The sequence below is a fragment of the Podarcis pityusensis genome, assembly GCF_964106645.2.
Source record: "Podarcis pityusensis genome assembly, chromosome: 1".
NCBI classification, from domain to species: domain Eukaryota; kingdom Metazoa; phylum Chordata; class Lepidosauria; order Squamata; family Lacertidae; genus Podarcis; species Podarcis pityusensis.
In genome coordinates this window covers 31,587,458-31,603,678 of record NC_138028.1, presented here as the reverse complement: position 1 = coordinate 31,603,678, position 16,221 = coordinate 31,587,458, and the positions used below count along the sequence as shown (strand labels likewise).

General features: G+C 47.9%; 1 protein-coding gene and 1 long non-coding RNA gene across 2 annotated transcripts in view; one reads left to right on the top strand and one right to left on the bottom strand.

Annotated features, from left to right (window-relative positions):
* Positions 1-16,221, bottom strand: part of LTBP2 (latent transforming growth factor beta binding protein 2) — a 148,910-nt gene that overhangs the window by 24,001 nt on the left and 108,688 nt on the right. The window contains exons 16-20 of the mRNA XM_080977541.1: positions 10,079-10,204; positions 9,697-9,825; positions 8,534-8,653; positions 4,793-4,918; positions 3,358-3,483 (exon numbers count right to left, since the gene is read on the bottom strand). Of these exons, the coding sequence (XP_080833667.1) occupies positions 3,358-3,483; positions 4,793-4,918; positions 8,534-8,653; positions 9,697-9,825; positions 10,079-10,204 (627 nt within the window). The remainder of the gene's footprint in view (positions 1-3,357; positions 3,484-4,792; positions 4,919-8,533; positions 8,654-9,696; positions 9,826-10,078; positions 10,205-16,221) is intronic.
* Positions 1-16,221, top strand: part of LOC308462543 — a 301,862-nt gene that overhangs the window by 264,269 nt on the left and 21,372 nt on the right. The gene's annotated exons all lie outside the window — the stretch shown is intronic.

Here is a 16,221-nt window from a genome sequence, read left to right as displayed (position 1 = left end):
GGAACTGAAGCTGTATATACAAACACGCTGAACATATATCTCTGGCACACTGCTAGGAAACAGCAGAAATTACAGAATGAAAGCAGGCCTGTGGCTCCCTCTTCCCCTGCTCCATAGCCCCCAACACCTGCACCCTTATAAATCAGGGGCTCCCTTTGCAGGGGGAGAAAATGCTAACAAAATGCACTTCCCCATTTCAGCATGTCGCAGCACACAAGGGGCCTGTGGATTGGTCAGCACACTAGAGGAAAAACAGCTCCAGTTCTTTTTGATAACAAAACCCATCTCATGTTCAGCCTATCTTCTTGGTTTCTTGTTCATTTTATTCTGTGGCCGTTCCTAATATGAAGTGGCAACAAAGCCAGGTTTGCATCCAAGGGTGCACCCAGGAGACAACTGCAGACAGTTCTTACGCTTGGTGAATGCACTTGTGACGCAACTGCTTCCAAAGTGTGTTTGTCTCATTCACAAGTTATCTTTTTAAAGGTGTATTCCCATAACTGAATAAAACACAAGCCTAAAAATGTGATCCCTTTAAGGGGCAAGAACTGTAGCTCAGTGGCACAACATTTATCTGCAGATCTTTGGTTCAGTTCCTTGCATCTCCAGATAAGGGCTGGGAAAAGCTCCTGCCTGAAACCTTGTGATCAGTGAGGGCTCGTCTACCCTTCTGCTTGTCCCACTGGAAAACCTGATCTTTACTGCTGAATCACAGCAAACATCAATCAGGTTTTCTGACCCAAGCCAGGAGGAGCCTGGGTCTCTCTCATTTTCTGTTTTCTGTCTCTTTGTTCTAGTGTTCTGTTCCATATGCTGTAGTGTTAAGGTTTAGTCTTATGAGTTTGTAAGTTTTATTGGTTTTTTGCTGCAACCGGTTTCTTATGGACTGCGCCAACCCTAACTGTATTGGATTTTTGACCATTTATGCTTATTTGCCTTCAGTACAGTCATACTTCGGGTTGAAGTAGCTTCAGGTTGAGCATTTTCGGGTTGCGCTCCATGGCGACCCGGAAGTAACGGAATGTGTTCCTTCTGGGTTTCGCCGCTCGCGCATGCGCAGACGCTCAAAATGATGTCACGTGCATGCACAGAAGCAGCGAAACGCGACCCGTGCATGTGCAGATGCGGGTTGCGTTGGCTTCAAGATGCGAACGGGGCTCCAGAACGGATCCCGTTCGCATCCAGAGGTACCACTGTATCAGTAAAAGCTCTGCTGGGTGAAGTACAATTGCCTCTGGTCTATTTTTTTAGGAACTCTGCTAGGTGTTTAAGTTTTTTCCTCCTCCTTTCTGCGCAACAAGACGTTTGCTCCAATTCAGTGGTAAAGAGCGGGTTTTCCTAGGAAAAGTGGGGACAAATGGAAAACCTCTCAGACCTGAGCTTTCTAAGCATGAAACCGAGCTAGCTGGACCAATGGTCTGACTCCCATGGACCTATAATATGTGAAGTAAAGGTAAAGGTAAAGGGACCCGTGACCATTAGGTCCAGTTGTGGCCGACTCTGGGGTTGCGGTGCCCATCTCGCTTTATTGGCTGAGGGAGCTGGCGGTCATGTGGCCAGCATGACTAAGCCACTTCTGGCACACGAAAATGCTGTTTACCTTCCTGCCGGAGTGGTACCTATTTATCTACTTGCACTTAGTGCTTTCGAACTGCTAGGTTGGCAGGAGCAGGGATGGAGCAACGGGAACTCACCCCATTGCAGGGATTTGAACCACCGACCTTCTGATCGGCAAGCCCTAGGCTCTGCGGTTTAACCCATAGTGCCACCCGCATCCCAATGCTGTAAAATTTTACAGTAGAGTTTTCAGAACATGAGAAGAGCCTGCTGGATCAGGCCAGAGGCCCATCTGGTCCAGCACCCTGTCCTCACAGTGGCCAACCAGGTGTCGGTGGGAAACCTGCAAACAGGACCCATGCGCTCTCTTCCTGAGGATTCCAGCAAATGGTATTTGGAAGCATTACTGCCTCTAGCTGTGAACCAGTTATGCAGGTCTGCTAGATATGTCCTTATATAGCACACTCATCAACAACTGCAAAAGATTCCAGAGAAGATAAATGTAGTCATCCAAGTAGGAATCCTGTTTATCCAAACTGTAGATTATTCAAATATTTTTGATGCCCTTGGACCATCTGGAGAACAAAATATATCATCGCATGGACCCTGTTCTTGTAAACATGTGAGTTCCTAATTTTGAGTTATGTTGATTTTGTTGAAGCTATGTCCTTCGGTTTCAGCGTGAATCATGGGTGTGTGATTTGTTATTTACAGTACTTACATAGTGTCCAGGTTTGTACTTTATGCTTTTGACATGTGCAAGACAGATGTCTGCTTTATCGGTTTTTGGAAGATAGAGAAGCAAAAAGAACAGCAAGGGGGAAAAGACAGTTGGACTTGATTCTTTTATAATACTTGCTTTCCCATTGTTCTGATTCTTCCCTGTTTTAGCCCTATTCCAAGGAGGTGGTGGTGGGGTTTCACTTTTGTTACTCTTAATTGCACAAATACCATTATCCCAGCCCCACCTTAAGAGGAGACTTTTATTTATGTATGTTTACATTTTCCACATCTCCTTTACAAAATTAATTGTTCAAGATAGTTCACAACAATAAAAAGCAATTGATCTTCGCTAATTCATTTTTATTTATTTTTTGCTAGTAGCAAATTTATTTCAACTGGCCTATTTAACCAGATAAGAGTTTACCTGTACTGTATTTGCAAACACTTTGTTAAGTTGGTTGTCTGAGCCATTTTCACAATGTTCTCTAATTAATTGTGCATTCACTTTGGCTTTGTTAGTACTTTTTCTATTTTTATGTTGGTATATTTATATCCCTTGCACCCCAGCCTAATTATTCTCCCTTGGTTGTTTTGACACTGAAAATTCAATATCTTCCATTCACCCCCTCCCCTAATTTGTGGTTTGAAATCGCTAGGCAAGTTTGTCTCATTTAATCTTTCTGAATAATTATGCACTCGTTCCTTTCACTCCCCTGATCCATTTTCTTTTTCTCCTCTGAATTGCTCTAATTTGAGTTAATGTAAGTTAGCCAAGGAGCTGCAACCAATTCATTAATGAATGTATTAATCTCTGCCAGATATTCTCAACCCAGAGAGTCCCAAATACATTAGGTTGCTGGTGCCCAGGACTTTTGTGAATGGAGGCATAGCCAGAGACAGAAGTAAAATAAGATCAATGTGGCATGAGATGTCCTAGGTGATAAATCATACTGGGGAAGAGAAGAATCAATCCTGATCATAATCTCTGCTTGTCCAGCTATTACACTACATACAGGTTTAATTTGTGGCAAGTGTTACAGTCATTCAACCAGGCAGAATGAAGTCCAGTATCTTTACCTTCACAAGTGAGCTTATTGGATGAGAGCACATAGCCAGTGTCACAGGTTTGGCAAGTGAAGGAACCCTGGGTGTTAGTGCAGATTCCCTGAGGGCAAGCTGCGTGTGAGGCACATTCATCAATATCTAGAGAGGAAAGAACAGACAGTTAGTGATGGGGGATACTGGTCAAGACAGTGTGCCCAAGGAAAATTTCATTCATATTGCAGACTGCCTTGGCAGCATACTCTCAGAAACCTATCTAAAAGGACAGAGTTCTGCCGTTACTCCCTCTAAAACTCATTTCAGAAGCTCATTTAAGTTTCAGAAGCTCATTTAAGTTTCTTCAGCTCAAAGGTTAGGCTTCTTCTGTAGGCACTCTGCCGTTTTGAAGTAGCTGATGGTGGTTCTGTCCACCCTTGTGACTGAAAAGCAGAAATAGAGAATTGTTTTTGTGTGTGAGCCGGGTATGAGTGTGTATTTTTGAATCGTGTTAGCCAGATTGATTCGTATGCTGTTGGGGGATTCTTGCTGTTGTCTTGTTGGGCTGTGGATGTGATAAAGGTGAACCAAATGCGTGGGGGGGGGGGGAGAAGAAGTAGATTCCTAAGCAAGTCCCAGCTGCACACAAACTGTACGTGTGAAGCACACAACCCTTCCAAAGAATCTGGGGAATTGTAGCTTGCCTCTCACAGATCAACAGTTCCCAGTACCCTTGAGAAATTATACTTTCCGGGATTCTTGCAGAGGGGAGCTATGTGCCTAAAGCTTCAATATTGTTGTCCTAGAGCAGTTCCCCCTGGGGAAAAAACTTTAGAGCCAATCCGGAAGGACAGCAGGACAGACTTGATGAGGAAGTGGGCAGAATAAGTAAACATGTAAGATAGGAAAACCTTGTTAAATTGGACCAAAGTCCAGGAGTCTAACAGGAGTCAACCAGTTGCCGTTGAAATCTCCCTAGCAAGAATATGAAGGTGATGAAACCCCCCAGTTATTTATCACTAGCAAGAGGTATTAAGAGCCACTGTCTCTGTACAGGGAAGTTGCTGTTGTTGTTTTAATTTATTACCTACCCTTCACTCTGAGCTCCCAGTGCAGGTTACAACAATTCAAAATACATGACAAACAATTTAAAATAAAATAGGGTGGTGTTCCTAAATATATGCACCTCACATGCCAGTGGTTAAGAGGTTTAGCTAGCATGGCTGATATGATGTATGTGCAGAATATGAAGCACTGACTAAACAATCCACTTTCTTCAATGAAGCAGATTGCCAATAGTTATCAGCTAAGCCTGGAAAGGAAAACTGTGGTCCTCATGTAGCTAGAGTACAACTCCCATCAGCCCTGACCATCCCTGACCTATGGTCACAATAAGGTTGTGGCTGCATGCTTCAGGCCAATGTACCATGAAGAGGAAGCTTCCCTGCTCACCACACCTGGCTACAGAATATACCTTCGCACGTTCTTCCATCCCTTGATGCAATATAGCCAATGCCACAAGCCATGCAGGAGAAGGAGCCCTCGGAGTTGAGACAGAGTCCTCTAGGGCAGGCGTCGTGGGTTGCACACTCATCAATATCTAGAACAAACAAATTATAGAGACAGGGAACAAAGTTTTGATCTATGAGCAATGGACACTGAGCCTTACAGATCAACAGTCAGAGAAGACAAAGAACTCCACGCACGGAAAGGCGTTGAAATAATTGCACGCAAAGTAAGGTGGTCATAGAAGCCTGCGAGAGTCAAGAGTTTGCTACATTGGCAGCATTTTCCACTGCACACCGTAGCACACAATATGGAAAAACCTCTGGGAGCACTTAGAGCCAGCTTGATACATAACGCCAGCAATCAAAATTAGGAACCATAGGAAGGCCTCCAGAAGCATGTGGAAAACTCAGTGCAGAATCTGACACCCGATGCAATGAGGAGATAACAGGATTGCAAGGGCAGAGGGCAGAAGCAGCTAGAATTCTGCATGTGACACATCTTCAGCAACCTGCTAGCCACTGACTGAGCTGCAGGATGTCATCGAAAGCTCATGGTTCTATCTATGCAGAAGCATTACAGCTACCACCAAGCAAGTAGGCAGTCAGTTTTTCTGCAAGCTTTCTTCCTATTATTTCCAGATCAGACACGTGTCCCTTTTCTGCTCAGTAAAGCTGTTGTTCTTGCTTAAGCCAAGTTTTCTTATTGAATCTTACTGGCTCTTGCTTCCCTGGACCCAGACACCTGTTCTCCTGCCTTGCTATTACAATCCTTGCCCCCTTCGCACTTTTTTAAGTCCTTCACAGCTGCATTCTAGTCACGGTTCTGCTTCACCTCCTGTTCAGTCATCTGGCAATTGTCCAGCCTACCATGCCCTAGATGCTTCTTGATTTGCAGTCTATTGTTATTATTGTTACCAAATTTGTTTTTTTACTTATTATTATTCATTAAATTTGTATACCGCCCTTCATCCGAAGATCACAGGGCCGTTCGCAACATGAAAATACAAAACGAGAAGACAAAATACAATAGAGAAACAAGTGCGAAAACAAAGCAATAATCCCTGCAAACACATTTGAAAGGATGTAGAATGTTAATCAGCCAAAGGCCAGGCAGCAGGTCCCAGAGTGGACCTATTCACAGACCCAAAGTAATATACAGATAATATATATAGACAATCTGTACAGGTCTAGAATGCATATAGCAGAGACATCACCTTGCCAACAAAGGTCCATATAGTTAAAGCTATGGTTTTCCCAGTAGTGATGTATGGAAGTGAGAGCTGGACCATAAAGAAGGCTGATCGCCGAAGAATTGATGCTTTTGAATTATGGTTGGAGGAGACTCTTGAGAGTCCCATGAACTGCAAGAAGATCAAACCTCTCCATTCTGAAGGAAATCAGCCCTGAGTGCTCACTGGAAGGACAGATCCTGAAGCTGAGACTCCAATACTTTGGCCACCTCATGAGAAGAGAAGACTCCCTGGAAAAGAACCTGATGTTGGGAAAGATGGAGGGCACAAGGAGCAGGGGACGACAGAGGACGAGATGGTGGACAGTGTTCTCGAAGCTACAAACATGAGCCTGATCAAACTGCGGGAGGCAGTGGAAGACAGCAGTGCCTGGCGTGCTCTGGTCCATGGGGTCACGAAGAGTCGGACACGACTAAACGACTAAACAACAACAAGAAGAATACATATACAAGCTGCATATCTGCATGATGCCAAGCAACCAAACCCATGCTGATGGTGGGGGGTTTAAGCAAAAAAATAAGAGATGGCAGAGAGTGGGACTCGCCCCTGGCGGTATTAGTTCCTGACTGTGCTTTAATCACAGGGCTGGTGTGGGTCATCCATATACCTCAACAAGGAATGTCTATCATAAATCAAGAGAAGTCAGGAGCTGAGTGAGGGGATTGCATTTAGGGCTTTTACCTACACACTATTTATTACGGTATTTTATTTTTTAAAAAACCATCACAGTCTGCCCTTCATCAGTGCTAAAATCAGGAGATGTACATCAAAATGAACTAATTACATACTGAATTTATGCCTAGACAAAAACAAAACAATAAGGATCTATAAGCATTAGCTATTCACTGGTGCAGGACATCGGCAGCATCCCGGCATGTTAGGAAAGGAGCTGGGATTAGCACACTTATCAATGTCTGCAAAGGGATCCATATTTGTTCAGATTCCAGAAAAGACAAATGGAGTTCAATCTGTTCCTGCCAGGCCTCTGCAGCCACTTTCACTTCATCTTCACAACAAATTTTGACAAAAGAAGAGATTGTGAGACCCCGAGTGATGTAAATAGCTTTGCTGAAATTGCTGCACCACACAGAGACAGTTAAACACCTCTGGTCTTAAGAGTGCTCCCTCAGGAACCAGCTCCTGAACCTACAAACAGCGCCATCTGCAGCACAGTTTCAGCACTTGCTGAAACCTGCAGAGAAAGGAGAGGCTTGAGGGGATCTGGAGGAAACGGAACACACACTGATGCAAGAGGAGGGAAGTAGAATTTTCAACTTAGTCTTGCTGGATTGAGGAAACTAAGTTGGCTAACGCACACACACACACACACACACACACACACCTTAGCTACAAATCAGGAAGCCCTTGGTTTGAAACTGTGGCCTACTGTCGAACTCACACAGTGCCTTTAAGAATAGCAGGGAAAGGACCAGAATTCAGCAGCAGAACACATGATGTGCATGCAGTTCAATCCCTGATATCATCAGATAAAAGGACCAGGTTGCAGAACAGACAATACTGAGTTAGCTGCCTTACACCCGGTGAGACTATGTTCTTAATCCACCACTTCTCATCCTCAGCCCCTTGATCTGAATAGGCAAAATGGCCAGTGAAAATAACAATATTTGTCTGTCTTGTAAGATAATGGTAAGGATGACAACAATAACATATGTGAATAACTATGAATAAGGGCTCATCCAGATATCCTTTTGTGGCACAAGTCTTTCCAGTTTTGTGTACAAGTGTCTCTCTCTCTCTCTCTCTCTCTCTCTCTCTGTGTGTGTGTGTGTGTGTGTGTGTGTGTTTGTCCCGCTGCTTTCCCCAGGAGAACCTGTTGTTTACCGCTGAATCGGAACAAGCAGCAATCAGGTTTGCTGTAGATAAGCTTTATTTTAATAAAATATTGAAATCTTTTAAACCCCCAAATATTTCTAACCCCCCAAACCAGGAGGCTTCATTCCCTGCATACAAAGAAACCCAACAACCACATTTTAATATTCTTAAACTGTTTCTTAAAAGGGAATTCTGGATACCTCCCTGTATATGCATGTCACTCTTATACCAACCTGGCTATATTTCAGTGCAGCAACCAAGCCATGTTGCAAAAGGAGAGGAGAAGCAGCAAAGGGGAAAGCATGTGGGTTTCCTCCTTTTTCCCAGCAGAGGGCAGCCTCTGTCCAGCACATACTATATTCTGCTGCTTTTGTTTGTGTTTGCTGCCCCCTTGTAGCCAGGAGAGGTAAGAACTCCACGCTAAATCTAATCTCAATGAGTGTAGCAAATGAGATGAAGCATACTTCTAAATAAGCATTTGCTGAGGATGCAGATGTGCTATGTTAGTAAGAAGTGAAAGTAAAGCCCAAGTGGATATTCAAAGAGATAATTTTTTGCATGCAAATATACAAGTAGCTTCGGAATAGTCAAGTTACCAAAAAAATGGGTTTTTTGCACACTCACCTTCACACTGTCCCCTGTGACTCATGGTGTAGCCTATTTTGCACTCACAGAGATAAGAGCCAGGTGTGTTGACACACTGCCCTCCACGACAAACATCTGGCTGGTCACACTCATTTAGATCTGTTAACACAGAGAGATATATCCTTTCAACAAAAGGACTGGATCCAAAGAGCTCTGGCATAGTTGTGGGCCAAGCAGCTAGATAGCATCACCTCCATTACCTATACATTACCACCCAAGCCTATTAATTAATTTGCACCCCTCCTCAGTGCAGGATTCAGCATTATAGCAAATGCAAACACAGCATTTTTGTATGCCCATATTAGGGCTTTCCACACTTCCTCTCGTCCTGCTGCTCCTCCTGGTGAAAGCTGCTGAATCGGATGGGCATTTGCTCAGATTTAGCACTAAAGAGCAGGTTTTACCTGGGAAGGGAGTGGGGCAAGAGGGAAACCACTTGAGCCCATGCCTAGAAACCACTCGGACCCACACTTTCTAGGCAAGGGACAAGCAAAAGTGTGGGTGAGTCCTTACTGTTGCTCTTCCATTTGTTTATCAGCACCTTGCTGATGCATTACAGTGGTACCTCAGGCTACATACGCTTCAGGTTACATATGCTTCAGGTTACAGACTCTGCTAACCCAGAAATAGTGCTTCAGGTTAAGAACTTTGCTTCAGGATGAGAACAGAAATCGTGCTCCGGCGGCGCGGCAGCAGCAGGAGGCCCCATTAGCTAAAGTGGTGCTTCAGGTTAAGAACAGTTTCAGGTTAAGAACAGACCTCCAGAATGAATTAAGTACTTAACCTGAGGTACCACTCTATTCACTGTCCTACCTCTAGGAAAACTGAAAGTGATCTAGTGTAATGACAAAGCCATAAAAGAACAAGGAGGATGACGACTTTCAGACCACTCAGTCCAGTTTCTGTTCCCATATGTAAGCACTAATGAAAGACGTAGGAAAAGTTGCCAGAGGAAGTTTTCTTGGACACAGAGAAGAGAGCAGAGCTGTCCCACTCCAAGGAGGCAGAGAAGGAAAAGTTCCAGTTACAAGACAGATCAAAAGCACACTCCTCTGCCTCTAATCTGCAAATAGATGCAGAGAAACTCGGTCAGGCAACTTGCTTTATCTTCTACTGGTGGGTGCCACAAAAACATAACTCACCCTGACATGTTTGTGTGTTCTGTGAGGTGAAAAGGGTGTACCCAGAGAAACAGAGACAAGAATAGGAGCCCTCATTGTTGAGGCAGTGACCCTTCCCATTGCATGGATTTCTCTCACATTCGTCAACATCTGAAACAAGAGGAGATAATCAAGGTCAGCTGGCATTACTATGCACCTCTATCCTTCCTAGAGGTAGCACAAGGGCTGTAAAACTGTAGACTGGAATCTAAAGACCATGCATGAAGTTTCCTCATCATCCCGACTATGCTCTGGCACTTCCCAACTGCATTCCCTGAACATTCAAGTGGTCCTTTGGATGGTACCTCGCTGCCCCAAATATACACTTCTCCCATAGAAACAAAACCAGGTGTCAATGAAATACCAATGCAATAGGAGTGACTTGGATGCTGTCGGTAACCAGGGTAACACAAACAGGCATATCCTCCTGGCAAGTTCACACAGCTGCCTGGACCACAGATGTTGGGTGAAGAGGAGCAGGCACTCATTTCTGAGAATGAAGAAAGAGTATTGTCAGGAGACAAGCAGTGAACACAGTGATTTATCAGTTTTTAAAGCACATGAATTGTCCAAGGCTCTGGGAAGGCTTGTAAGCTGTCAAGGTGATTCTGAAGACCTCTTCCTATGTTCTTATCGATTTACATAATTGACTGCCACAAGGTGTGGCAATAGCCATTGGTTTAAATAGTGCCAAAAGGGGATAGCATGGCATGCGCTGAATGATCAGTGTACAAAATTCTGCTTCCAGTAGTTTCCACTTTGGATTGCATCAATTCATTGTCAAGCTCATCAGGACAGTGGAACTCAACTCAGCAAGAGCTGAATAACAGCCACACCTCTAAACAGTCTTGGGGCTCATCCAGACTTCCCTTTGGAACACGCTTTTCCAGGCACAGGTCTGTGTTTTCAAGAGTTTGGGGGGGGGTTGCCCCAGAGCTTTCCCCACAAAAAAAATCATCATTTACTGCTGAATTGAAGCAAATAGCAATGCACAGAAACCCAATTGCTATTTCTCCCATCCAGTGAAAAAACACAGGTTTTCCTGGCGGAAACGCTGGGACAAAAAACCCCAACAACATTCAGACTCAGAGCTTTAAAGCCCAGACCTGTACCTAGAATCGTGACACAAAAGGAAGTTGGGATGAGCCCTTAAAACAATCTTGTCATCCAACCAGCTTAAAAACAAACCCACTCAGACAAAAAGGCTATTGAGAGCCAGACTGTGAGAGAGAGGTTCTTTCCAAGAAAGTTTAATACGAAGTGTAAGGACATTGGTAGAACTACCAGACATTAGACAATGCTGAAATAACACAGCTGCCATTATCTAAGCAGTAAACATATTGTCTCTTGAGGTCACAGAACTTCCCACTCCACCAGAAAAGTCCCATGACTCAGCTCTGTAAAGGACAAGAGACATTTTGCACATTTTCCTACCCTGCCTATTCAACAGCAGAGGTCCTAACTCTTCTGATCTTCGCCATGCCATTGTCCATAAGTGCTCTTTTTTATATAAAAGGGACTCTGGTTTTACTTCTGTGTTTGCTAGGAAGAGTCTGTTTGATGCTGTTTGGTTTCTAGGCACTTTCCCTGCAGACTGTGTGCAGCATGGAAATAATGGCAAGACTATGCTTGTCTGGGCCAAATTGGGAGCCTAGTCACCTATGTCATAAGGATCAAAGGGAAATTCACTGCATCTTTCAAATACTAAAACACACACTATATGAAGCCTGGCCCAGCTGTTCTTTCCAAGTTGAAATATACTCAGAGTCGCAAAGTGATTTCATGCTCTTTATTCAGCTCATAGTGGTGAGGAGGAATGAATAAATGTCCCCTCACAGTATCTGCTTTATATACATTATTTACACAATGGGCTGCACATGATTGGCTAATTCTGGAATTCTACTGTAAGCCAATCAGGTTGTGGATTCACTTCTATCTGGAGCAGGATTGGGTGGTTCCTGCCAACCAATCATACTGCTGCATTGTTCTAGGACCAATCAGACTGCTGCATTCTGAATCCTATTGTTCTAGGACCAATCAGACTGCTGCCTTTTGGATCCTATTGTTCTAGGACCAATCAGACTGCTACAGTTTGGATCCTATTCAACTCAGTACATAACACCCCTCCCCTCTAAGTTCCAGTCCTGCCCGGGAGGTCGCATTCATAGTCCTCAAGGTATGCCGGCGGCCTACGTGTGCGTTGTGGCCTGGGGTGTTCCCTGGTCCGGGCTCCGGGTTCTGGCTCGTGTTCCAAGGATGCTGGCTGTGATGCGGCTGTTTGGTCTGGTGCAACCGGCTCGCTCAGTCGTGGTTCTGGTTCCGGTGTCCTTTCGGCCTCACGGGTCCTCTCTGTATTTACTGATTCTGCCTCTCCTGCTGGCCCCTCCTGCTCTATGGGCCTCACTGCCCCGCTGTTCCCTTGGGACTCCTCTGACCTGTCCTCCTCCTGGTTTTCTCCCGGGAATCGTCGCCGTATCTGGTCGCAGTGGCGGCGCCAGCATTGCCCCCCATCTGTTAGCACCTCGTACGACACGGGGCCAGTGACCCTGGTGATTGTGGCGGGTACCCATGCTGGGCCTGCCCCAAAATTCTTTGCGTACACTGGGTCCTGGGCCTCGAAGGTCCGGGGGTTCCTGCCTTCCCCCACCACTACCTCATCCTGAGCTCTATCGGGGTGAAGGCGGTCCAATCTGATTGCAAGGCGCCGACCCATTAGTAGTTCAGCGGGGCTCCGGCCAGTCGTTGAGCTGGGGGTGCTGTGCTGTGCTAGAAGGAATGTGGCAAGGCGGTACTCCCAGTCCCCTTGCGTCATGCGGCGAAGGGTGTCCTTGGTGGTCCGCACCATGCGTTCTGCTTGGCCATTGGTGGCAGGGTGGAACGGCGCCGAACGGATGTGGCGGGTGGCGTTCTGCGCTGTGAAGGTTTGGAATTCTCCTGACGTAAATGCAGTCCCGTTGTCTGAGACGAGAGTGTCAGGGAGCCCGTGGGTTGCAAACAGCCTGCGTAGTACCCGGATGGCTGCGGACGTGGAAGTGGACGGTACCAGTGCGACTTCCAGCCATTTGGTGTAGGAGTCCACCACTATGAAGAATGTTTTCCCCTGAAAGGGGCCAGCGAAATCCACATGCAGGCGTGACCATGGTGCTCGGGCGGACTCCCAGGACTGGACTGGGGCCCTTGGGGGGGTCTGGGCGGGATTCTTGGCAGGCCTGGCAGTGTTTGACCCAGGCCTCTATCTCTCCATCGATCCCCGGCCACCACACATAACTCCTGGCAAGGGCCTTCATTCTTACTACCCCTGGATGTGTCTCGTGTAGGGCTGTGAGGACCCTTTTGCAGAGGGGCTGGGGAACAACGACTCTGCTTCCCCATAACAGGCACCCCTTGTGGGCCGACAGTTCATGTTTGCGGGTTGTGTAGCCGGCGAATTCTGGCCCGGGGCTGCTGCTGGGCCATCCCCTCCACACCCAGTCCAGGACCCGGGAGATGACCCTATCTTTCTTGGAATGGTGTGCAACTTCTTGTGCCTGAATGGGGCGGTCGGGAAGCAGCTCCAGGCTCATAACCTCTTGTGCAGGTGCTGGGTCAGGGCCTGTTTCCGGTAGTGGTAGCCTGCTGAGGGCGTCCGCATGGCCCATCGCCTTCCCAGGTCGGTGAATCAGTGCATACTGGTAGCTGGCAAGGAAAATTGACCACCTGAGGACGCGAGGAGACAGCACTTGGGGGGTCTGCTTTTCGGGGGCAAACAAGCCAAGCAACGGCTTGTGGTCAGTCACCACGGTGAAGGGCCGCCCGTACAAGAAATCATGGAATTTTTTTACTCCCTTTACGATTGCCAGACCCTCCTTGTCGATTTGCGAGTAGTTCCGCTCGGTTGTGTTGAGTGTCTGGGAAAAGTACGCCACCGGTACCTCTCTTCCATCCGGGAGTTGGTGCCCCAGGACAGCTCCAATGCCATAGGGTGAGGCGTCGCATGCTAGCACCACCGGCAGCCTCTCGTCGAAGTGTGCCAAGACCGAGTTTGAGACAAGCAAGTCCTTGACTGCCTGGAATGCGGCCTCCTGGCGCTGGCCCCACACCCAAGGGGCCCGCTTGTCCAGGAGTCTGTGTAGGGGCTCCGCTACCGCCGCCTTGTGGGGAAGGAAGGAATGGTAAAAGTTCAATAGTCCCAAGAAGGCCTGAAGTTCAGTCTTGCTCTTGGGCGCTGGGGCATCACAAATGGCCCGTACCTTGTCCCCAGTCGGGTGGACCCCTTCTGCGTCCACCATAAATCCCAGAAAGTCCACCTGAGGCACTCCTAGTAGACATTTTTCCCGCTTCACCTTGAGACCCGCCGTCTGGAAACGGTGCAGAACGGTGCGGAGGCGGTCCTCAAACTCCTCTGGTGTGGGGCCGGCAATCAACACATCATCGAAGAAGGGGGTGACGCCAGGAATCCCTTTAAGGAGAGAGTCCATTATATTCTGGAATATGCCTGGTGCCACGCTGACACCGAATTGCAGCCGCTTTACCCTGAACGCTCCTCTGTGCGTCACAATCGTCTGTGCCTCTGCTGTGGCCTCATCTACTGGCAGCTGTTGATATGCTTGGGCCAAGTCCAGCTTGCCAAAAATTTTCGACCCAGCCAGGGTGGCAAGGACATGGCTGACCACTGGCACTGGGTATGCGTGGGCCGTGAGGGCCTTGTTTATGGTACATTTGTAGTCTGCGCAGATGCGGACCGAACCATTAGGCTTGACGGGTGTGACGATTGGGGTTTCCCAGGGAGCATTAGGCACCGGCTCCAGCACTCCTTGCTCTACGAGTCGGTCCAATTCCTCGTCTATACGGGGTTTCAAGGCGAACGGGACCCGGCGGGCCTTGAGCCTGACCGGTCGTACTGCGGGGTCAAGCTGTAGCGCAATGGGGGGGCCCGTATACTGTCCCAATTTCCCATCGAAAACCCCTGGAAATTCCTTGCATATGGCGTCCACGTCCACTTGTAAGCTAGTGTGGTTCACCCCGGTGACAGCTAGCCCCAGTGGTCCAAACCATGCCAATCCCAGTAAGCTAATGTAGGGGCCCTTGACCACAAGCAAGTCCAGTTGCCGCGTCCGCCCTCGGTATTGCACCCTGAAGGTCCCCACCCCCATTGTGGGGACCTTACGTTTCTGGAAGTCCCGGAGGGTGAATGGGGCCGGCCTGAGTTTGGGACCCCCAGTGGGACACAGTTTCCTTAAGGTCCTTGCCGAGATTATGGATAGAGTTGAACCCGTGTCAAGCTCCATGCGGCATGGGGCCCCCTCTATCTGTACCTCTACATAAATTTTCTCTACGTTGGGGTGGGGCAACTGGTATACCTGGAAGTCCGTGAGCTCCATCGAGTTGCCTTGGTGCGTTGGGCCCTGGGACCTGGGGCTCTTGGATTGGTCATCTGATGCCTGGTGTCGGGTGGGCCGAGCCCGACACACCCGGGCGATGTGTCCCGATTTTCTGCACTGCCTGCACTCTGCGTTGCGGAAACGGCAGGTCCTCCTCTCGTGACTCTCCCCGCAGCTTGCGCAGTTCCCTCCTTCTCGTCGAGGCAGCTGTGGTCTGTGCGCTGCTTGAGTGCGCTGCTGTACTCGGTGCACCTCCTCCCTGTCGGATCCTGAGTCGTCGGTGAGGTCTTCATGGTGGACCCTCGGTTGGGATGGCAGGCTCGGCCGTGCCTCTTGGGTCGACCTCTCGGCAGCTTCTGTTGCCAGGGCCTCCTCCAGAGCGACCTGGAACGTTAGGTCCTTCTTAGCGTAGAGGCGTCGTTGCAGCTTCTCATCCTTCAGGCCACCGACGAGGCGGTCACGAAGCATGTTCTCCAGCTCTGAGAAGTTGCAGAACCGGGCGGCTTGGCGGAGAGAGGTCACAAACCCAGTTATGGTTTCCCCAGGGGCTTGCCGCTTTGCGTAGAAGGCATTTCGACGAGCCACCACTGAGGGCTGCGGCGAAAAGTGCCCCTTCAGCTGTTCCATTATTGTTTTGTATGGAACAGTAGCGACGTCTTCAGGCGCAAGGAGAGCCCGGGCGATTTCAAACGTCTCCTCTCCGCAGACGCTGAAGAATATCGCCCTCTTCTTGGCGTCTTCTTCGTCGGTGACCCCTTTGGCTTCTAGGAGGAAGGTGAAACGGGAGGCGTACGCTTCCCAGTCTCCAGATGCTGGGTTGAATGGCGAGAAGCTGCTGTTGGCTGCCATTCTGAGTTCCTTGTGCCCCGGAGCTGAAGCCTGAATACACGGTGCGAGGCAGCGGTGCGGCAGTTGGCGGTGCTGCGGTGCTGTGTGTGGCAGTCAGCTCAGCGGGATCCCACCTTCGTCGCCAGTGAAATATACTCAGAGTCGCAAAGTGATTTCATGCTCTTTATTCAGCTCATAGTGGTGAGGAGGAATGAATAAATGTCCCCTCACAGTATCTGCTTTATATACATTATTTACACAATGGGCTGCACATGATTGGCTAATTCTGGAATTCTACTGTAAGCCAATCAGGTTGTGG